The 23,025-nt window shown below is 47.9% G+C and overlaps 1 protein-coding gene and 1 long non-coding RNA gene across 4 annotated transcripts in view; one reads left to right on the forward strand and one right to left on the reverse strand.

Moving 5' to 3' along the window:
* The window catches only part of LOC135374747 (disintegrin and metalloproteinase domain-containing protein 10-like), a 25,562-nt gene extending 14,261 nt beyond the window's left edge, over positions 1-11,301 (reverse strand). For 2 of the 3 annotated variants that reach the window (XM_064607672.1, XM_064607673.1), the window contains exons 1-3: positions 2,995-4,655; positions 2,773-2,911; positions 1,428-1,549 (exon numbers count right to left, since the gene is read on the reverse strand). In XM_064607672.1, the coding sequence (XP_064463742.1) occupies positions 1,428-1,549; positions 2,773-2,911; positions 2,995-3,205 (472 nt within the window). In that variant the 5' untranslated portion in view covers positions 3,206-4,655. Of the gene's footprint in view, positions 1-1,427; positions 1,550-2,772; positions 2,912-2,994; positions 4,656-11,194 lie in introns of those variants that run through there. The other variant, XM_064607674.1, reaches the window with a different exon arrangement.
* Positions 11,302-11,811: 510 nt separating this feature from the next.
* Positions 11,812-21,758, forward strand: LOC135374763 (uncharacterized). Its single transcript, XR_010417112.1, has 2 exons — positions 11,812-12,159; positions 21,087-21,758. It is a non-coding gene; the product is annotated as an uncharacterized LOC135374763 (long non-coding RNA).
* The last annotated feature ends 1,267 nt before the right edge of the window (positions 21,759-23,025 follow it).

A 23,025-nucleotide genomic window follows, 5' to 3' on the forward strand; every position in this document is an offset into this window, starting at 1 on the left:
CCGGAAGAAGTGACAGCCGCTGGGCGCCAAATCCGGTGAGTGCTAAGTGTATACTGGATAGGTTCGAGTTTCAACTTTACAAGCGGTAGTGTGCGAAGTGTGTGGCCGCAAGTTATCGTGTTGCAAGACTACCGGCTCAGTGACTTTTCGAAGACGACACACACGTATTCTCAATTTTTTTAACTCTCTATGCATCACGGAGAAACCACGGTCGTCCTATAGCTACCAGGTACTCCGTCGCGTACACGTAATTGGCATAACCGAACACCGTCAAGAAACGTTACCGCTCAATGTTCGCTTTAGCAGCTTCCGAAGCACAAAATGTTCTTGCCCACCTATGCACAGTACTTCCGATCAATGGTTTCATCACCATAACAGAACAGCTTGTAAACGACGACTAATGTCGTACCTTGTGGTTGCGTTGTGTCTCTCTCGCTCTGCCTTACTCATGTTACGTTGCTGACTAACTCAACTTTAAACCCTATGCGAATGTCAATAGTGGCGAATTCCACAGAGAGAGCAAACATTATCCCACGGCTGGTGCGGATCAATCCCTTACTCCCGGCCCGGCTATGTCAAATAGATTTGCCTCCTCAATGGAATGCTACCTGACTTCGGCGGGCGAAAAGCGCCTCTCCCACAGTACACAGCGCTCTTCGAGTCACTTCTTGGATTGGATTGGCCGCGCTGTGTACATTGTTATGTAGCCACCTCAGGATTCCTCCGAATCACGACCTACTACACATTGTAATACTCCACTGTGACTGCAGCAATAAACTTTCATACCGACAATGAGAAACGTCGATAAAGTATCCGATATTAGCGCCCTCAGTTGTCGAGTGCGTGGCTATTCTCTCCCGTCTACTTCCGCTTATTTTGCCCCATGTGAATTGAGAGGTAAAAAAGTATTGCTCCTTGAAGCAAAGGTTTTGCGTTGGTTCTCCACCTGACCTGATTCGACCAATGGAACAATTTCTGCACCTGCTCGGAGCAAGATTTTGATCCAGCTCTGCCAATAGAATTCGCCATAGGATACACTTTTTCGGCGGTCAATTCATTGTGTCGGGGTTGTTCAAAATGGTTTGATATAGCATGAAGGCCGCATGACATCGACTACTGGCGAAGAACAAATGAACTGATGAACAAATGAATAAGATGACAGCACGCGCCACTCTGTATCGTGTTTTGGTATCACGCAACGCGTGATTCTGAATGACATTTCAGCCAGCCCTCATATTTGGAGATAGTCATCATAATGTATATGGTCCAAAAATGCAAGTTCCACAGGAATTCCCGAAGGGTTTCGATGTGGCACACTGGGGTATGTACTATATTAAACTTTCTCTTACTCATAATTATTCATCGTGAAAAACAACACATTTTGAACACTACGGTCGTCTTAGATTCACAAGTGTGAAAGCACTCACCCACGACTTCCCCAGAATAGATGTGGCCCGTGCCCACCTTGACAACACCTTCCGATGCAGTCTCGACAACGAAGTCCTTGTGGAACACCGACGTGTCCGGCCTCAGGCGCAGGTGAAAATCCCTGAATTATAATAATGCATTAAGGTTATGATGAGAATTACTTATATTGTATTTGGAAATACATCGGTACTCAGTATCCGTTATACTAAGGGACGAGGCTCAGGCACTTCCCATAGCATTTTCTTTACAGGTTACTGGATCTTCTACCTTTCTGCAGTATCTGAAAGGTGTTCTAGTAAAAGTCTTCGAGCAACACAACCGTTAGCGTGTCGGGAACACAATGAATGTTCTCTTTTGAGTTCTGAAAAACTCGGGCAACAAAATGCGGTTTGACATGCGCGTAATTCCGCTACAAGCGACCACGATTTATCATACGCCGATACCTGATGTGTACGTGTGTCTCGTTCGGACGGGGGGCGAGACGCGCAGCCACCCCGGGTGCCGGACGGCTGGTCTTTGGAGCTCTTGGGGTGGGGGATCTTGCCTCAAGCAGAAATTCGCCTCGGGCCGGCTCTGCTTCTAGTCGACAATTTGGTTCACGTGATGTGACAGCATTGCATAATGCGAAAACGGACTTTGGCGCCGCTTCTTCAAAAGGCGTAATGAAAGCGTTGCAAGCGGGCGTTCACACGGGCCAACTTTCTGCACCAACTCGGACCAACTTTGTAGTTGGTGGCAGTCGGCCGACATCACCGACCATGACCAACTCGAGTTGGTGGGAATCGGTCGCCGGAGAGTTGGTGGTGGTCTAACCAATCAACGCGAGGAGCATTGCCACGTGACCCTCGAGGGCGTCAAGCGATGTCGTTCCTGTCGTACTGCCTGGCATGGGTTCAATTTTTTTAGATACTGGTGACCTTCTGGCGAAATAAAATGACTTCGTTTTGATTATTGACAGTTAAAAAAAAGTCACCAGCAGTTGGACTTGAACCTATACACCCCGATTGCCGTAAGGTTGGTTGTGGGCGGAGCTAACGAGTTGGTACGTGTGAACGTGGAGACGGTACCGTCTTGAAGTTGGTCCAAAGACGTTGCTTCGAGTTGGTCTGTGTTGGTGCTGAAAATCGGCCCGTGTGAACGCCCCCTTACAGTCAACAAGACGCGGTCACATTTCGCATCGGTCCATGTTCAGTCGCTTACAAGAACAGACTACACTTGGAACCCTTACCCCTCTCTAAATACAAGTGAGAATATTTCTCGAACGTTTTCTTCTCATTCCCCTGGAGCCTAACGTTGATCGAAATTACCTTGTACATAGATATAAAGTTATAAAAACCAGTTTACCTGCTATGTGCGTGCAATTTTAAGTGAACTTCTTTGCTCGCCGATGCCTCACGCTTTAACCGGACGTGGCTACCAGGAGCACCGGGATAACCGTATGAAATGGGTTCGAAATGCTTGACGAAAGCATTCAAGCGTCTGCCTGAAAGGAAAAGTCTGTTGGAATTGATCGCGTGCCACCACGTACACAATTAATTAGTAAGTGAATGAAAACAGGAAGTATACCATATGAAAACGGGAAGAGACCTAGAAGTCGAATGGTCATTAAGAATGCAGATATACGCATGTCTACGCCCTTGCAGCGATCGAGGAGTGTAGCGCGTGTCTTCGTTGTTGTCGTCGTCTTATTCTCGGTTGTGCTAGTCGAATAGGTTCCCAAGTGTAGGTCCCTTGAAATTGAAGAAACTTTCTCTTTGTCTTCTTTTATTGCCCCCATAGTTTTTTTGAAAACAGCTACGCCTAACGATCAAAATTTGGCAGTTTAAACATTTTCTATGGAAATATTCCTGAATAGACCCTGCAAGAAAAACTGAAAAATCGCATTGAAACCGGAACCTAATATTGTATGTCGAACAGTGTTATAGGGGCCATGCATCACTGCTGACTCCCTCGCAAAAATGTCCCTCTCTGGTGCGATTGTTGGCCTGCTCCCTCCCCTTGCACACGTCTGTGTCTCCAGGTGCAAACAGTTTCTACGGCTATCCTTTGGAGCCATTACGCGGCCTGCGTACGCACACCTGTCCTTCTCGTGGAAGCAGGCTTCCTGTTTTTCACGGCAGTCAGAAGTCTCGTTGACGCTCGCTCGCTGCCTCGCCCTGCCTCTCAGCTTCTATCTTCACCGAGTCGTCTGCTCTTCATCTCCCGCGTGTCCCCATATGACAAGGACGAGACGGTTGAACATTTCCTCATGCGCTGCGGCTTTTACGCTAGGCTTCGAGAGTCCTACATAAGTCTCCCTCTCCGACTGCTGGGGGTTCCCGTGTCCCTGTCAGCCCTCCTTTCTTTTGGAGCCTCCCGCACTTCCCGCTGGGATAAACCTGTGGCAGTAGGGCTTTCGTATTTCCTTTCTCGCTCGCGCCGCTTTTAGCCCACCTTTGCCTCATTCCTCATCCACCCCCAATCGCACCTGCATCATCATCCATTGCGTGTTATCGCGCGCACACCGAAGTAGCCCTCTAGGACAGAAGAATAGGGGTGACTCCCTCGCCCAAGTCGAGTCCCGCTGCTTCCGGACCTCCGAAGTGGCAGCAAAGGTCTGAAAAGGGTGGCCGAAGGATACAATTGACGTCTGTTTGCTTTCGATTACCCTAAGTATCACTTCGTTCTTGACTTTCAGTGTATACAGGGTGTTCAAAATTAAGCCTTCACTAGCACTTTATAAATAGGCGAACAAAAGAAAACTGGTGCTATTTTTCTGTTCCTTGAGTAAGAAACAGGTGCTACATAATTAGCAGCACCTGTTTCTTACACAAGTAGGGTAAAGTTATCATCTGGTTTCCTGTCATCGGTGTGTTTGCGTAGCGCTCGTGAAGGCTTAATTTTCAACACCCTGTGGAGTGTCTAACTCGGAAAGCTGTTACTTACCTAGAATATAAAACTACTATCAAACACACAAAGACATATATCTACAATGATACTACGTGTGAACTATGTGAACATGTGTGATGGCACTCTTTGAGCAATAGTTGCCCTTGTGCCATAAAACAAAAACAAGCAAACTTAAGAAGCCTTCATTCACAACCTCCATCACTTCAGTCATCACATTCTCCGCCCAGATTGTCATCGTCATGTCATATATAGTCGACCCCCGTTTATACGGACGGTGCCGTTCCCGGCGAAATCGTCCGGATACCGGGGCATCCGGATAAATGAAACGACCGAATAGAAACGTCCTACAGAGCAAGGTTTAATTAAAACAAAGAAATCTCGTCAATGACAGCTGTTACATAGTAGTGTAGGCACTCGATTCCTGCAAAATTTTGCTAATTGTATAGAGTTGAGCCACGCTGTTGCGCTGCTCGAAGAATGTACGGTTTCAGATAGATTCACGCTGCGAATGCAGTGTGCCGGCAAGTACCGTTGTCTTTATAAAATCCTGTCCATCTTATTCGGCTTCCTTTAAGTGTATCTTGCTTGCATTGTGCGTGTGAAAAAAGAGATTTTGGGAACAGTAAGTAGCAGGACTATACACCGCTTTATCAGCGTGGACGCTATTTGCAAGTGTTCATCCATTTCTCCTTTCTCTCGCTAAAGGAAGTACCTAACCACTAAAAACGTCAATGCAGACAACAGCGGTAAGCTATTAGCCACGCATTTCCTGATAAAAGCAGTTTTATGGGAGAGCAGTAAAATGGTAGCGTTGAACCGGTTCGATTTTTGGCGTGGCTGAACCGGAACTGAAATGGAACGAAGTCTAAGCAACCCGAACCCGAATCGAACCCGTATATTTTGCGGTTCGACACCCTGGCATAAACACAGAATACCTGGAGGGTACACGAAAAACTTTTGCGTAGCGGTTTGCTCACGGTATCCTGCCAAAACTCAACTATCACAGAAACGCTCGCCAAAACAAGTGTACAAAACAAGTGTAGCTTTTGTAATCAGAGGGAGTCTTTGCAGCACTTCTTTAACTGTAGATTCCTTGCACCTGCAAAAGTGAAAATAAAGGACATATTTGGAACAGATAAGCTCTCCTATTCTACAATGAGACATTTAGACCCACTTCCGAATGGTGCTTGTGGTGCTTGTGTGTGTGCTTGTGTGTGTGCTTGTGGTGACGAAGACACCTCACACTCTGTGTGGCGGAAGTAAATTATCAGGTATGGAACATGCGATGTTCAATTGCACACGGAAAAGATCCACCGCAATTGACAAAGTTCTTGTGCACCTGCAGAACAAATAAAATGGGTTCTAAGGAGACGGAGGAAGGAAATGACGGAGACGGCATTCATCAAAAAGTGGATGTCACATGTCGTGATCTTCGAAATTAAAAGCGATGACATAATCGTGAAAATATGAAAACAAACACGATGTAAAACATCTAGTTTTTGATTTTTTTTTTTTTTTATTCTCTCCTCATCGTCCTCCTACAGGAAACGAAAACATCGTGAAATTCTAACTTGATCAACCTAACCCGCTCGCCTCCCTTTTTCACTTCCAAATTTTAACTCCTTTACTCATTTTACCTTTTAGCCTGTATGATAATGTTATTCGAGTTCGGACATGAAAGTGGTTTTACTACTGCTGTCCAGCTTACAGACTACGTTTTATTACATCTCATTCTTTAATCCTTAACTATTTATATTGAATCCCTTTTAACCTCCCCATTTATTTTTACCCTTCTCAACTTTATATACTTTCCTCAAGGCTTATGCCATCACAGTCACCTATCATCCTTCATCCATCATAAAATCATTACCCATTACGTCATAGTCACTCACCACTCACTGATGAAATTATGCAGTGTGTGGCATCGCAGTACTAAAAGGGGAAAAAAAAAGAAACCAGTAAACAGGTCAGTAAGCAAAGACAACTATAGTGTATCGAATGTCAATAGCACTTTGGTAAGAATGAAGCCTGCATGCAGAATGAATGAGGGACTGCGGCGTAAAGCCCGTAAGTTAGCGCATGCGTACGGTGGCCGGAAAAGCCACCGCGCATGCACCTGAGGCAATGTTTTTGGAAGCCCCTGCAGCAGTTTGAAATAGAGTCACCAAATAGGAGTACAGAGTATCGCGTTTTTTCCGCGCCGGAGCTGCAGTTCGGTGTCCGCGATTGGACCGATTGCTCACGTGGTTTCTTCTTCCAAGAACGCACCGTCCATGTTGAATCCCCTCCATCCAAAGCCGGTTTCCTCGGTTGCGAGTTGGCACGACTACGCGCTGTTCTCCGGCGGAGACACGGGAGATTGGTGTTCCCGTTGCTAGGCGACGCAGCCACGCCCGACCCAAGATGGCGATCTCGCTGGGCGGCGTGGCTCAGTGTCGCTGCTCTGCCCCCCATTTAGTGACTCTAGTTTGAAAGAGAGGACTTTGTAGTGGTGTAAATGCCCATAAGCCAGTGAATGAAAACCCTCTTTTATTCCTTTTTCATCTCTTGCGTATGAAAGAGTGGCCGCAGGAGAAGGGTAACGCCTCGAAAGTCAGCAAAGGAGGGGCGGCTGTCGTGGCGTAAAGCCTATAAACAGTCAGCAAACGTGTGTGTGTGTGTTTTTTTAATTACGTTTAGTTTACTTAAATTTGTTTTTGCAGGGCAATATGGCAAATCAAACTGCCATGAATGGATCAGTGAGTGAATTATGTGTGCTTGGATAATGCGGCTTTGCCCACTTTGTGACTGTTTGCATGAATCAATACCGCATAGAAAGAGTGCATGACGTATCACTAATGTTGGTCTTTGAGCTCTATTTACAGGAACGCAAACAGTGACCTGTGGCCCAACGTCACCTGCCCCCCAATTAATGAGGAGTGTGGGCACATGAGCTCTAACGCACGAAACCCACGTGAAATTGCGGTTAGACGCGGAATGGAGACATTCGTTGTCGAATTTCCGTTCAGAAATGCTAAGGTACATGAGCAGAAAATATGTCTTTTTCTTCTTAGTCGTGGTACATAACGATGGACACACATTCAAAAGCTTATGCCCCCTCCGTGGTCAGATCGGAGGCCATGACGAAGCTTCGACGGGTAGGTCAGTGCGCTTTTTTATATAATTTAAGTTGATTTCCTTGATTTAGAGTGATATTTCTGTCCTCGTGCGTCCCATATGATCGGTCCCACTACGCTCGAGTTACTACAGATTTTGGCGTTTTTGTCTTCTTTTGTTGCGCATACATTACGTTGTGGATACGTTCATAATGTAATATCGCAAGATTGTGATTTCTTGCTTTTCATCGCAACAGTTGTGGTACAGCTACCTGAGGAAGATCAAGAAAAGATCTTCCCGGAGCAGCACCGCAAGCGGTACTGCCCCGACGACCTTGTTATCGGCCGCGCGTTCAAAGACACGGCCCACCCAGGGGCGGACCGCGTTATCAAGGGGCCCTTCTCCAAATATGAAGGACCGGCTCCCTTTCGCCTCCCTCCACCGCGAAATATCAATACGCGGATTTGAAGGGAGACCACGAAGATTTTAGGAAAAATCTTCCCGGAAACAACACCGCAAGCGATTTTGCCCCGACGACCGTTTTACGGGTCGCGCATTATAAGACACTGCCCACCCGGGGGCGGACCGCGTTATCAAGGGGCCCTTCTCCAAATATGCATGTAAGGGCTGTTATGCTTTCGTTATGAAGCAGCATTCTTTTATTGTTGATTTCAGATGTATACAACTACATGATCAACGAGCTAGAGGGTGACGGAAATCCTGCGCTGAGCTACAGAGTGTTCGCAGAGGTAACGAAGCTGTTTGAGAGTGGCCATGTCGATGTAGTACTGTGCAAGTACAAACACCAGGTCGACACGAACAGTGAGCAGAGACTCGCTGCTTCGGGCCCACTTGGGCGGCAACATGCACATATGAAGCGGGTTTGAGAGCAGGTGCAGTCAGTTTACTGCTCATCAAGCTTGTAGAGGCGACAAACAAGGGGCTCACGACTGCTTCGTGCACTGACAAGGCATGTACATGGAACCGTTCAACTGCAAGGAACGTGACCCCCGCTACTATGGAGGAAATTTATTCTTACAAGCAGCAGCCAACGCCTACAGCAGAGTTTGGAGCTCACACAGAAATGCTGCGCCACTTTGAGGGCTGCGTTACTCACCCTCGCTCACTTTCCCGGTTTGGAGTCCTTCCTCTAAAGATTCGATATCCACTGTTGTTGGATCAGGTTGTTTTTCTCTCCTTGTTGGATCCCGTGCATTGCAAGACGCCTCGAACACGGGCAGTCTTTCTATAGCGACGGCTCGTGAATTTGACAAACTGCTTCATCCCACACTATCAGATCTCTGTCACAATTTCTACACTCAATCATAGAACAAGTTCTCCCTCTCTTTTCCAGATTTTGCATAGAACTGTAGCACAGCGGCAAAAAAAGGTACTCACATAGGCAAAGGCACACAGGCACTCGCAGAAGGCAAGTAAAGGCGGGGCTACTGTGGCGCCACCTATTAGCGCCTGAAGCAACTGGCTGCTGTAAACGGTCTATAACGACGCGCACAAAATATCAGAGTAGTTACACATGTAGCTACACAACTACATCCTAACAGTTGCAAAGTAGTTTTAAATAGTGCTATGGTGATGTAGTTACACTAATAGTTAAACTACACTTTGATGTGGCAGTTAGTAGTGATAGTTAAGGTACTTAAAAACTAGTTACAGCACATCTCTGTTCAATGCAGATAACACCAGCATGCTATTAGCCACGCACTTCCTCATAAAAGCAGTTTTGTGGGAGATATAAAATGGAAGCGTTGAACTGACGATGAAAGATGAAAGTCGTAGATGAAAGTAGTAGCGTTGAACTGGTTCGTGAACCGGTTCGGGGCTGCGAGCTGGTTTGTGAAGCGGTTCGATTTTTGGCGTGGTCGAACCGGAATGAAATCCAAGCAACGCGAACCCGAACCGAACCCGTATTTTTTGCGGTTCGACACCCTGGTCACAATAACGGGGGAAGAATACACGTCTTCTTCCTCGTTCGTCCCCCAATATGTTGGCCATAGTAGAATTATTGGATTGTCATAATAACGAGGGGTCTTTACGCAAGACCTCCATCGGCAACAAACGTTGCCCCAGAGAAGTGGTCATAAAGTGATGATGTCTTACTAACGAGTGTCATATTAATGCGTGTTGACTGTGTTATAAAGGTTGCGGGGAAAATGATAAGCGAGTAAAGTAAGGATAAAAATTGTTGGAAGGGTTTCCTCAAGGGCTTTCCCTCGGTTGTCTTGCCTCGTTTCTCTTGAGACCCCATTCAACATGTACAGAAATACATGTTTCTGCAGAAATCAATAATGATAATTTCCCGACTGTGGTCGGGACCTAAGCGTGCAACTATCTTTTTACGCGCGTAGGTGCAGGCTGAATAGTAAGTAGTTTTCGAATGAATAAGGGTGATGGCGAAGTTTTCGGACATATTTGTAACTTTACATCGTGAGAGAACTCTGGGAAGCTAACACTTTTCACAACACTTTGTAATTTACTTTAAGTACACTAGTTCCTTGGTAGCTTGGACTGTACTTAAATGGTCTATGAAACTATTCGGTTTTCTCGTCTCTGCGAAAGAATGGATGGTCCTCAACAGGCGACCGAAGACTGATGCTCCGCAAGCGAGGACTTTTTACCAGCGAATTGAAACGAACTAGGCGCGCGAACCTACCCTGCGCCACGCCTTGGGAGCGGTGCAAGGGCAAATTAGGCGTGGAATGATTTGCCCTGACTTGCTATGTGTCACGGCACGTTCGCCCCGTTCGACCAAGTTCCGTGCTCTGAGTGGGACGTGGGCAAATGCTCCGTCCGCACACTGACATGCGAGGTGAGAGGAGGAAGGCGCTTGGAAGGGGGGAAAGCGAGGGGGCTGATTTTGACCCATGCAGTGAAAAAAAAAAAGAAAAGTCGTGATATATGAATTTCTCGATGGGAATAACCTTTTTCAGCAAAAATCTGGGGTGCCAGAGAAACTCCATAGTCCTTTAAGGTAGAACCTGCGCCAATTACTCCTTGGTTGACTTGAAGTACGATCGATCAGTTCAGGTCTTTCGGCCAACTACAGCACACAGCACCGATTTCTAATGACGACACAAACTACGAAACAAATAATACTTCGCTCGTCATTGGCTGCAAGGCACGAAACATTCGGCATTTCATGCTTTCTCCGTACATTCTCGTATCTGTCTCCTATCCCATTGTGATTCTGTATGAATCAGAGCAGATAGATGTGGCTTCATCATGTCGTCTGCTGTTTCTAGGACGGTTCAGGTTTTGTTCTTTCTGATTGTTCTAGTCTATTATTTTTCATTCCTGCTAACCCTAAAACTTTCTTACTGCACGCTTTCGCCTCAATTCGTACTGTTTTTCTTTGTTTACTTCTTTTTTTTCGTTTTTAAAGGTTAATCCTATGCTCTTTCTATGTCGTCTACGCTAGCGGAAGTCAAATAAAACGTAAGTCCAGGAAAGAATAACATAGAAAAACTAATAAAGCGATTGGAAGCATCTGTACCTTAATAAACAAACTTTTCGTACTCCATCAGGTGAGACAAATACTTAAGTGCGTGTCAATAGTAAGTGACTTTGTCAGTAACTGTAAAGGCAATTCAACAGAAGACACGTGTTCCACAAGCGCAAAAAAAAAAAAAAGAAAAGGAAGAAGAAAGAAACGGAAAGCGAGCATCTGTTATACAGTGCTAGAGGAGTGGAAAAGGGTCAAAGTTTAGAGAGTAGCAAACGCGAATAATGGTAACGATTCTTGATTCGCTAGGAACTTACTAACATCATCGTCATCTTGGATTTCATGAACGAAAAGAGGGCCGGGATGCATTCTTCCAGGTAGCATCGGAGGATATATGACAAAACGACAACCAGGCCCTAATTTCAGATACCTACTCCACCACAGGCATTACAGGGGGCGGACACTTATTCGGATATTTCCTGACGAGCTAGGACAACCCACAAGGTTTCAGTCAGGTGGCAATTGTATAGAAGTATGCGATTGCCTCACTTGTCTGTTATCACTTATACTATCATCCTATTTAAATATTATCAGGCGCAATTGATGTCGCTCTTAGGAGGCATGACTTTCCCCGAATTCATGTTGTATCCCGAGAAATAAGATAGCATTGTTTCATTGTTTTCAATGATTCCTACAGCTGCCCTACGTATGAACAAAAGAAGGATGAAGATCACCGACACAGTAGGGCGGCGGGGGTTATTTTGGTATTTAGATATGTGTTGGCGAGCTAGGAAAACCCACAAGGTTTCAGGTGACAAGTGTAGTATGTGATTGTCTCACTTGTCTGTTATACAAAGAGATCAGATAGCATTGTTTTCAGTGATTGGTACGGGTGACCTCAGTATGTACACAATAAGGATGACGCTCACCGACGAGTGCAACGTCGAATGTAATTGGGGTGGTCGGCACGTGTCTTATCAATGGTCTTTACTGTCATGGGTCTGTTTAAGGTCTTCCACCTACCCGTTCACCCCCATTGCAGTCGACTTTCTGTACGTTGTGCTGTTCGGACAACGGCATTATCAGTTCGTGTCCACTGACGAAACAAGGACATAGTGCTCTATATAAATGGTCAGAGTAGTATTCCATGCCAGTGAGCAACCATCGAACGAACTCCAACCGCTATGGTCTCTCTGATACGTGGCTGGTTGACGCCTATTATTCTTCTAGCTGCTTTATGTGGCGCCTTCGGAACCCTGCCGCAGAATGACAACCAGGCAAGACGTGTAAGTATTACGCGTTTCCTCTCAGTTGAAACTGTGTACCGTTTACTCGTACAGAAAGTTTCTGTAGCTCGTCACATCATCATTTATGTGTGTGTGTGTCTGTAGCTCGAGTAAAAACTTGATCTGAAAATTATGTTACGAAGCAAGTGTGTTGTTGAGATGCTTTTGTATATTAAATACAAGTTACGCGAACCTACCATATATACAAAGAGAACACTGTGGTGTAACGAAAACTTACTTCAACTGCAATAAAAAGAAAAGTCTGCAAAGCGAAGGATGAAAATTATAACAAGTTGGAGAATAAAATTCAACGGACGCCAGATCATCGAGTATAGGCCAGCGGTTCCCAAAGCGTGGCCCGTGTACACCCAGGGGTCCCCGAGAGTGTTCGTGGGGTTCCGCGACGATCGAAGACAGCCCGAATACCGTCTTGGCGAGTGGCGGACACGGCATCTCTGAGGGGGACGATATTGATATATGACGATGCAGTCAACCCTCGATTTATGAACACTCTCGGTTCCCGGAAAAAATCGTTCATAAATCGAAAATTCCGTTAAGTCAGTACTATCGAGCTGACGAAACAGTATTTGCGAGTTGGGATTGTATTTATAATGCAATATATATTGTAATTTTGCTTTCGACCATGATTTCTGCTTTACACTTGGTCGTCCTTAATGCGTCCCCGGAAAACCCGTTTGTTGTTCGGATTTCGAGGGGTTAAAAACCGAGGGTGCAATACCAGGAAGACAGTTCGTCCGTTCCGGCATCATTCATAAGACCACGGAATAATTCATTTGAAGATGTTTGTTGACCTCGGAACGATCCGTTCATAAATTGAGGGCAAAAAACGCAGGACAAGTCCTCGTTGGTTCCCAGAAATTCCATTCATTATTCGAATATCGAGGTTCATAAAACGAGGGAAAAATGCATGTAAAAATTTTGGTTCCTCGTGCTCCTGTTGATAAAACGAGGAAATTCATAAATCGAAGGTTCATAAGTCGAGGGTTGATTATATGATACTGTAGCGGCCCGACGACAACGACCAGCATCACCGGTGATTCACCTGCTCGCGCTCACCCCTTTTGGTTCACGTTCAGTAAACCTCTGTTCTTCCCCCGACTGGCTTCCTGTACGGTCGCTTGTAGCTTCGCACCTACAAATTGGTGACCCGAACGGTGCCACACCCAGACCAGCCGCCTTCTTCAGTCATGCAAAACACGGTGACCACCCAGCCGCCATCCACCGAGCCACCGTCGTTTCCAGCCCTTCCGGTAAATGTTGCCGACCTCAAACTCCCGACATTCTGGCATAATGACCCCACACTGTGGTTCGTCCTGGTAGAGGCCGAGTTCGGCAAACGACTCATAACCAGCCAAGACTCCAAATACCACCATGTCCTTACTGCGCTCTCACCAACCGTAATGGCGGAAGTTCGGGACATCGTCATCAACCCGCCATCTTCGAACCCTACGACAAGCTTAAGGAGCAGCTTATGAAACGGCTGTCTGAATCACAGCAACAGCGCTTACGTGCGCTGCTGGCAACAGAAGAATTGGGAGATCGCACTCCAACGTTGTTTTTACGTCGCATGTACCAGCTTCTCGGCGACGAATCATCCGCTTTGGACGAATCGATTTTAAAGGAGCTTTTGCAACGTCTTCCCCAGACCGTAAGGATGATCCTCTCTGCCTCCGCCTCCGTACCGTTACGAGAACTGTCCGAATTGGCGGACAGGATCATGGAAGCCACTCCTTCCTGCGTCAATCATATTTCACCTGCTCCTACCCACAGCCCCGCACCTCCACCTCCGCCAGTAGCACCATGCTCTGAGTGCACTTCGCTCCGAGAAGTCCAGCGCCTTCGTTCTCTCGTTCACAGCCTGACCATCACCTCAGAGCCTCGTCAACCCACCCCTGCAGTTTCTACCTCCCAACTTCAGGACGAAATTGAATTTGAGAGCCCAGGTCTCCGCTGTCTCACGGCGGCCTCCATCTACTGGCCACTGCCTGTTTCACCCTAGCCGCCCGCGTTCTCCATCACCACGCTATCGCTTCCCATCCCGGCGCCGCCCCCAGTTCCACCTGTGCTGGTATCACGCACGTTTCGGCAGAGCTGCACCAAGTGCGAAGAGCCCTGCGTTTTCCGGGGAAACGCAGGAACCGGCAACTAGAGGTGACCGCCGTTGTTGGCCAAGCCCCAGGTCGCTTGTTTTTCATTTGGGACCGCAGCTCCAAATGACAATTCCTGGTCGACACCGGCGCCGCTGTCAGCATCATCCCCGCATCACCATCTCATCGTCGCCATCGTCATTTTGACGGCCCCGCCCTTCAGGCCGCTAACAAGTCCCCTATCGCCACCTACGGCGAGCGTTCCCTAACCCTCGACCTTGGGCTCCGCCGCCCAAGGGTCTTTCTCATTGCCGATGTATCCCACCCCATCATTGGCGCAGACTTCTTGCGCCACTAAAACCTCGTCGTCGATATGCGTCACCGTCGCCTCACGGACGGCACCACTACAGTCTGCGTGTCGGGAATAGCCACCCGTTTGCCATCGTACCCCTTGAATGTGCTGGTGCCCGACTCCAGCTTCCCCTACGCAAGCATTTTAACCGACTTCCCAGAGCTCACGTCACCATCTAATGATCTTCGCCCCGTCAAGCACGGCATTTATCACCACATCGAAACCACAGGACGTCCTGTTTTCGCCCGGCCCAGACGCCTGGCACCGGAGAAGTTAAAGATTGCCCGAGCCGAGTTTGAACACATGTTGGAGCTTGGGATCGTCCGCCCGTCTTCCAGCTCATGGGCGTCTCCTCTCCACATAGTGCCCAAGAAGACGGGAGACTGGAGGCCCTGTGGGGACTACAGTGCGCTCAATCGCGTCACCATCCCGGATCGTTATCCCATACCTCATATATCCACGATTTCGCCTCATCACTTCACGGCTGCTTACTATTTTCCAAGATCGACCTTGTAAAAGCGTATTATCAGATCCCCATGCACCCCGACAGCGTTGCGAATACCGCCATAATAACACCCTTCGGCATGTTTGAATACCAACAGATGCCATTCGGTCTTCGCAATGCTGCTCAGTCATTTCAACGGTTTGTCGACGAAGTCACCCGAGGACTACATTTCTGTTTTGTTTACATCGACGACATACTAGTTGCAAGTACTTCCCCTGAAGAACATCGCCAGCACCTCCGCCAGCTTTTCCGACTCGCTTGCAAGAATACGGACTGATCATCAATCACAGTAAATGCTTGTTTGGCGTTGAAGAGCTGGAATTTCTGGGCCACCTCATCAACAAGAGTGGTATCCAACCCCTGCCACATCGTGTCCAGGCCTTGCAAGAGGCCTACCAGACTCGCCGAAGAAGCTACGTGAATTCGTCGGCATGATCAACTTTTATCGTCGTTTCATTCCCCATTGCGCGCACATCATGCAACATCTTCACGCCTTATTGCCTCAGGCGCAATCTCGCTCAGTCAACCTCGTTTGGACAAAATCTGCTCGAGCCGCGTTCCACAATCTCAAGTCCTCTCTCGCCGCAACTGCTCTTCTCACGCATCCTCTCCCCGATGCACCAACAAATCTCGTCGTGGACGCTTCCACCGACACCGTTGGTGCCGTGTTGCAGCAGGAGATCGATGGCGTGTGGACACCACTTGCATTCTTTTCGAAGCCATTGCGGCCACCCGAGCACAACTACAGCACCTTCGGCCGCGAGCTGCTGGCTATATACCTTGCCATACGACATTTCCGGTATTTCCTTGAAGGCTGCATCTTTCATGTGCTCACCGATCACAAGCCTCTCACCCATTCCATCCACTCAAGTAATCCAAGCTCAGTCCAAGTGAAATCCGTCAGCTCGCCTTCGTCGCCGAATTTACCACCGACCTCCGGCACATTCGTGGACCGTACAACGCTACCGCAGGCGCTTTGTCACGCATTCATGTTTCCTCGGCGCTCTCAGTCGGTGAACCGATAGGCTTCGACGCGATGGCTCAAGCGCAAGCCGAAGACGCCGAGCTCGCGTCTCGCCGCTCTTCGCCTGGTCCCCTCTCTTGGAAGGACGTCGTACTCCCCAACTTGACTACACCCCTTTCCTGCGACGTTTCTACTGGCACCCACCGCCCGTTCGTGCCGAAGACCTTCCGTTTCCTCGTTTTTAAGGCCCTTCATTTCCCGTCGCATCCAGGCATCCGCGCCACCCAGCGGCTAGTCACTGCCCGTTTCCTATGGCCGAGCATCAACTCCGACGTCCGACTGTGGGCCCGCTCCTGCCTGCAATGTCAGCGAGCGAAGATCACCCGTCACGTCACTCTATCACCCCAGACCTTCTCAACGCCCGGCAGTCGTTTTGAGCACGTGCATTGGACATTGTCAGACCGTTGCCCCCGTCACGAGGTATTTGTTCTCATGCATCGACAGCTACACCCGCTGGCCAGAGGCTCAACCTATACCCGATATCACCGCAGATACTGTCTGTTGAATATTTACACGCTCCGCATTGACGAAGACGACGACGTCCCAGTCCCCTCGCACGCGATCTCATATTCTCAGTTCATTCCCTTCTTTTCTCTTCATCTGTAAATAGCTCATCACCTCTCACTGTCCTGTGTCGTCTTCAACAAATGGCGCCATGACCAGGATTCATCGAACTGACCGGATCGGAAAGGAAGACTGCAGTACATTGAGCTACAGACGACCGAAGCTGTTCACTGACATGCAGAAACCAAGACTGCTAATCAAGAGAAAGGTTCTGCGCGCACAAGTATCATCCGTGTTAAATGACATCGAGCGGTGCATGAACGGCGATCAACAGGACCCGAACGAATTTGAAGAGCGACTCGAACGTCTAACAAGTCTTAACGCAATGCTAACAGAAGTTGACAGGCAGATCGATCTTCTACTTACCGAAGATGAATTTGAAGACGAATACGAGCAGCAGCTGGAATACCAACATCGAGTTGAAACTATCACGTTCCAAGCAAAGATATTTGGGAAGTCAGAAGCGACGGCTACAAGAACGCATAGAGCTCATTCCGCCGCTATGACCGCGCGACGGCAGCATATTTCCACACCGTCTGCCATGATCGAACATCAAGAGACACAAGTTACTCAGAGGCAAAAACCACCGACTGATCCGGCTGTCATCGCGATCGACACTAGTACACTACGACGTCCACCGGGAACAGCATGCACAGAGCCTACTGCGACCAGACCGAAGCACTGCATGTAAGTCAAACATCACAAGAAAATGTAAACGACTCGATGGATAATGAGGAGAATGTCAAAAACGCTGACACCACTAGTGAAAAGACAGTAGACCGCGAACAGTACACCCCACAGGATGAACTCAAAGGATCGCAGAACCTCGAATCCAATAGTCCACCAAGGTATAAGGAATTACCGAACCAAACGAACACCGATGTTCTCGCCATAGCTACGACATGCCTCAGCATTCCACGGAACAAAGACACCGACATTCTAACATCGAAAGACACTGGCGAAGAAAACCCGCATGATGTGGCCATACAACGTCCAGTCTTCCGATCTACTGCACGCTGGACGGCATCCACTAGCCACAGACTGTTTAGACTTCAACAGAACGTTGGAAAAGGATATCTGCATCAAGTATCAACTGGCATGACTTATTCGGCAAACGTATTTGCTGCATGTAGACCGCCAAAAGAACTGGTGTGGGACCTCGACCGCCAAGGTATGGGACCTCGACCGTCTTCGATCGTCTGCTCAGTAGCGTCTGGTCCCGTTACGGGCGAGAAAATATTGCAAAACCACACTGCGCAGCACACGTCCGGACAGCCATCAACACTGGACGAAGACAGTTTTTACAGCACACACAGTACCATTTGCCCTGTCAATTTCTTTCTTCTGGGTGGGAACTTGTTATCAGGTACCCTGGTCCCTCTTTCTTGTTCGTTATTATCTGCTATCACTGTTATTTCTGGCGTTGACAGCAACATGCTGTTCGGCGTTTCCGCTCCCTGTCTTCCATCGTTTGCTTCGCGTTTTATGTCCGAATGTCGAGGCATGCAGATAGATTCTCGGTAAACGACGAGCAGGTGACTTCTTGGACCAGGCATGCACGAAGTACTGATCACAGAGAAGAGATCACCTGATGTTGGGCACAGTCAGTCTACTCGTGAAGCGCCTATCTTACAGGACACTCCTTTCTCTGGAACACATCTTGTTATACACTGTGAACGCAACACACAGCAACGCATTATAGTACATCTGGGTCATGCTCCTTCGCGGGCGGCAGCCTGTTGAATATTTACACGCTCCACGTTGACGAAGACGACGACGTCCCAGTCCCCTCGCACGCGATCTCATATTCTCAGTTCATTCCCTTCTTTTCCCTTCATCAGTAAATAGCTCATCACCTCTCACTGTGCTGTGTTGTCTTCAACACTGTCGCCCGCGCCTTCCTGTCAACCTGGGTTGCCCGTTTCGGCGCCCCGGCTGTCATCACAACCGGCAGAGGCCAGCAATTCGCGACCTTTAAAGACCTTCCGTGCTTCCTCGGCAGCAAACAAATTCGTACAACGGCATACCTTCCTTCTAGCAACGGCCTTGTGGAACGTCTCCACAGGCAGATTAAGACAGCTTTACGATGCCACCCCGACCCCAACGCATGGGCCCACGACCTACACGCCATCATGATTGGGCTCCGCACAGCCGTGAAAACCGCCTTGCAATGCTCACCGGCAGAGTTAGTCTACGGCACTACCCTTCGTCTTCCTGGCGAATTCTTCCCCAACCCACCATCCTCCCGTACAATCATCCCTCGACAGCATCCGGGAGATCTTCCGGCACATTCAGCCCGCACCAGCCCGTGTGCCCCACTCCACCAGCCCTTTCATTTTTTAGGCATCTTGCTGACTCGTCCCACGTGTTTGTATGGACCGACGCCACCCGCACTCCCCTCCAGCCACCTTACCAGGGCCTGTACAAGGTCCTCGGACCGCCACGTCACCCTGGACTTGAACGGTCGTCAGGACACCGTTTCTGTGTAGCGGCTCAAGCCCGCCTATCTCGACCCGCATCATATAACCCTTCCGCCTGTTTCCCTCATGCCCCCCTCACCCCCCGCCGCTCAAACCACCCGCATGGTCCATTTGACAACATCTCTCGTCCACAGCAGAGGGAAAGTTGTGTAACAGCCCGACGACAACGACGAGCATCACCGGCGACTCACCTGCTCGCGCTCACCCCTTTTGGTTCACGCTCAGTAAATCTCTCTTCTTCCTGCGACTGGCTTCCTGTGCGGTCGCTTGTAGCTTAACACCTACAATACTAAAGAAGGCAGAAATATATTAAATGCTCATTTCCTTCATGATGGTGCCATGTTTGATTGTTTTTCTTTTCTTTCTTCGCGTCCCATATTTATGTCAATTCTCAGTGATTTAGGGGCTCCGACACAAAGAGAGTTTGGAAAACGCCGCGGTATGCAACCACGCTTTAGGGGGCAAGGCTGCGAGGATGCGCAAGACAGAACCACTCGCTTGTGCCTAAGTTGCATGACCACTTTCCAATTGCTGTTCCTAATGCGAAAATTGAAAATTTTGCGAAGGAAGGGTAACGTATTTTTGACGGAAATAGGTTCACCGTGGTCATTTACTCAACATGGCGCAAAATGTGTCCTGTAATGCAATTGCTGAAATAAATTTGCCGAAAATTGGCGGAAATGGGCCCTCGACTCCGCCCACTTTTATCAGCACTAGTCTAACCCTCAAAACGCGACGCAAGAACCTGAAATCAGACTTGTACACGTTACTAAAAAAAAGTAATTGATTACCGTTACCGTTACCTTGTACGAAAAAGTAATTTTTTACCGTTACAAATTACTTGCCGGAAAAAGTAATGAAGTAACGCCTTGAAAAGTAACGCGTTACTTTGCGAATTACTTTCGATATCTGAGAAAACGATATAAAAAAAAGCTAGAAAAAAGATATAGAAAAAAAGATATCCACAAAAAAAAAAAAAGGGTTATCGGGGTCGAGAGTTCTGTGAGAAATGTGTCCAGAGGTTGAGAGTTTTCAGAGTTCTGTGAAAAGAGTCCCAACTGGAACTCATCAAATGACTCATCAGGTTCACGGTACAACCTACAGTCCAACTTACTGCATACAGGCCGGGTTACGGATAGATAGTACACATGAATGGGGAGAGGACAGTGGACTCAAAAATACACTACACGTGCGGAACACTGTGGCAATTGACCTCGGGGTCCTCGGGTAAGTAATTGTTGCGGGAAAAGCCGTAGAGATAAGACAGCTGCCTTGCACCGAACTTGCAGAGGGCAGTTGGTTTTGTCATCTCGCGGCGGTGAATCATCCCATATATGTGTGTGTGCGTCGTCCCGAACAATGTTGATTCTTTAGTTTCCAAGTAATCGATTACTTGGTAATTGATTACTGAAAATTGTAATTGAATTACTCAAAAAATTACTGGGCCCCAAAAGTAATCGATTACGTTACAAATTACTCAAAAAGTAATTGATTACTAGTAACGCAATTACCCGTTACGTACAAGTCTGCCTGAAATCGACACGACACGAGAGGGAGGGGAGCAAGAGGCCCAGCCCTAATAATATAATTCCGGATATCGCGACACGCGTTGCCCCGCCCTGTCACAACTCCTCGGTTGGCTGACTTTCTTACCCTCTCCCTCCCGGGTGATGTGTGGATTTCACGTTCTTTCGTCCTTTATGCTCCAGCTTTTAGAACAGTCATGGACCAACAAGACTATTCTGCCGTCTTGGTGAACTTCACCTAATTTTCTTCCTTGTCGAATGATACAAGCTCTGCAATACGAAATACAATCTTGCCAATGAACGCATGACCTACGTGCGTATATTTACCAATTTACCCAATTTAAAGTTCACTGCGTTTACAATTACAGGTGACACGGGAAGACAAAAACGTAAAATACTGGCACACGACGGGTTTCCTGAGGATGTATAACGCAGCCTCGGTCCGCGACGGCGAATTCCACAAATGGAGCAAGAGCTTCTACCTCAACGGTTACAGGATGGTTATGTTGCTAAAGGTTAAACGGTATGATAACGATGATTCAAAGCCACCATCCTTTGGATTATACCTTCAGATATGCGCCGGTGACAACGATGACTACCTGCTATGGCCATACAGGCCTCCTCACACCCTCACGCTTCACCACCTGATGTCGCCAGCGAAAGATATCTCGTACACTATCAGAGAACTGAACACAAAAAACTTCCTCAAGTTTAAGAGACCGTATAAGGGATGTAATAGGCCATGGGGAAATGCGGAAATGATCAATACCAATGACGCAGTGACACTTGGGTATGTATTGGACGATGCTGTTACAGTTTCTGTTCGAATCCCATAAGAATACCGATAATCCCTGTATGGTGAACGCTGTTAGACTTACGCACGATCAGGTAAAACACTGTAGATTTGTGGAAGGCGAGCGTCGGTTAATGACGATTGATTATTTTTGTCTGTCTTTTTTTACTTCCTGAATACACATAACTGTGCTAGGAATTTCACTGTTTTCGAGCTTAATAAAATATATTGCTTCGCTTCCACTAAACCCACGCCGTTGGAGGTGTTTGTTTCGTTGCTTTCTCTGTGTACGTGCCTGTGTTTCACCCATGATTGTCGTCAGGACATTGCAATGTCACTGGGCGTGCACTTTCAACCTCACATAGTTAAACAGACACCTGCCTTCCGCCATTGCCCCATGTCTGCCTATGAGAGGCCAGCTGTATACTGCGATGACATGTAATTTATAATTATAACGCGAACAATAACTGACACGGTACAGCAGTGATCCGTTTCTCGGCGTACTAGACGGTTACACTTACATTCAAAGGGGTAGGTGAGTTCCTTTCAAGGTATAACTCCAGTATGGTTCTTCCCGGAGAATCACTTTGTGATTGCGGCGATTCCGTCCTCCGTGCAGGTTCAGTATTCTCTGTTTCACTCTCTGATCAACTCTGTCGTCAACATGGACAATTACTGCCCCCGGCGATATATCGACAACGAACTGAACATCCGACTGTGATGCTTTCGGCATAGACATTCAACACGCACTTAACTGCACCCACGCCAATCTTACGAAGTATTTGGAGGGTATGAAGACAAGATTTGGTTCCAAACACCCAAAGCCAGCCTTTCAAATCGAAGATTAAGTGCTCTTCTCCAACGGAATTAGAGATGGGAAATTAGAGGCCCTTTTGACGGACCTTATACCATCAAGAACAATGTGACTACCTTAGTCGAACGGATTCAAGCTGCGCCGGCAGTCAATATTCCGGACATGGATATGGATTTCTCGCTGGCCGAGCTCAGAAGTGCGCTGCTCCTGTCTCGGGTTCGGTCCTCTCCTGGGCCGGACTATAGGGCTCTCCGCATTCTTGATCAGAAGTGTGTGAAGTATCAGCTGGAAGTATTTAATAAACCATGGAGGTCAGGGAACGTACCTGACAGTTGAAAGCGTGCACGCGTTATTCCGCTGTTGAAGCCAGGTAAATCGCCATCGCAGCTCTGCTCCTTTAGACCAGTGAACCTGACTAGCTGCCTTGGAAAGTTCATGGAGCACATGGTACTCGCCAGACTGGAGTGGTGGCTCGAACATCGCTGCGTCTTCCCGCAAGAAATGTCACACTTTCGTCGGCATAGAGCAGCAAAAGATTCGATTCTGAATTTAATCACTTCTGTGGGAGCGGCAAAGGTGCACAAGAACACGGTGCTGGCAGCCTTCCTCGATGCTAAGCAGGCGTACGACACTGTCAGCCACGCTTCTGTCCTTCAAGGTCTTGTTGATGCTGCCCTACCTTCCAGAGCGCTCTCATGGC

Source organism: Ornithodoros turicata, unplaced genomic scaffold (assembly GCF_037126465.1).
Source record: "Ornithodoros turicata isolate Travis unplaced genomic scaffold, ASM3712646v1 ctg00000746.1, whole genome shotgun sequence".
In the NCBI taxonomy this organism is placed as follows: domain Eukaryota; kingdom Metazoa; phylum Arthropoda; class Arachnida; order Ixodida; family Argasidae; genus Ornithodoros; species Ornithodoros turicata.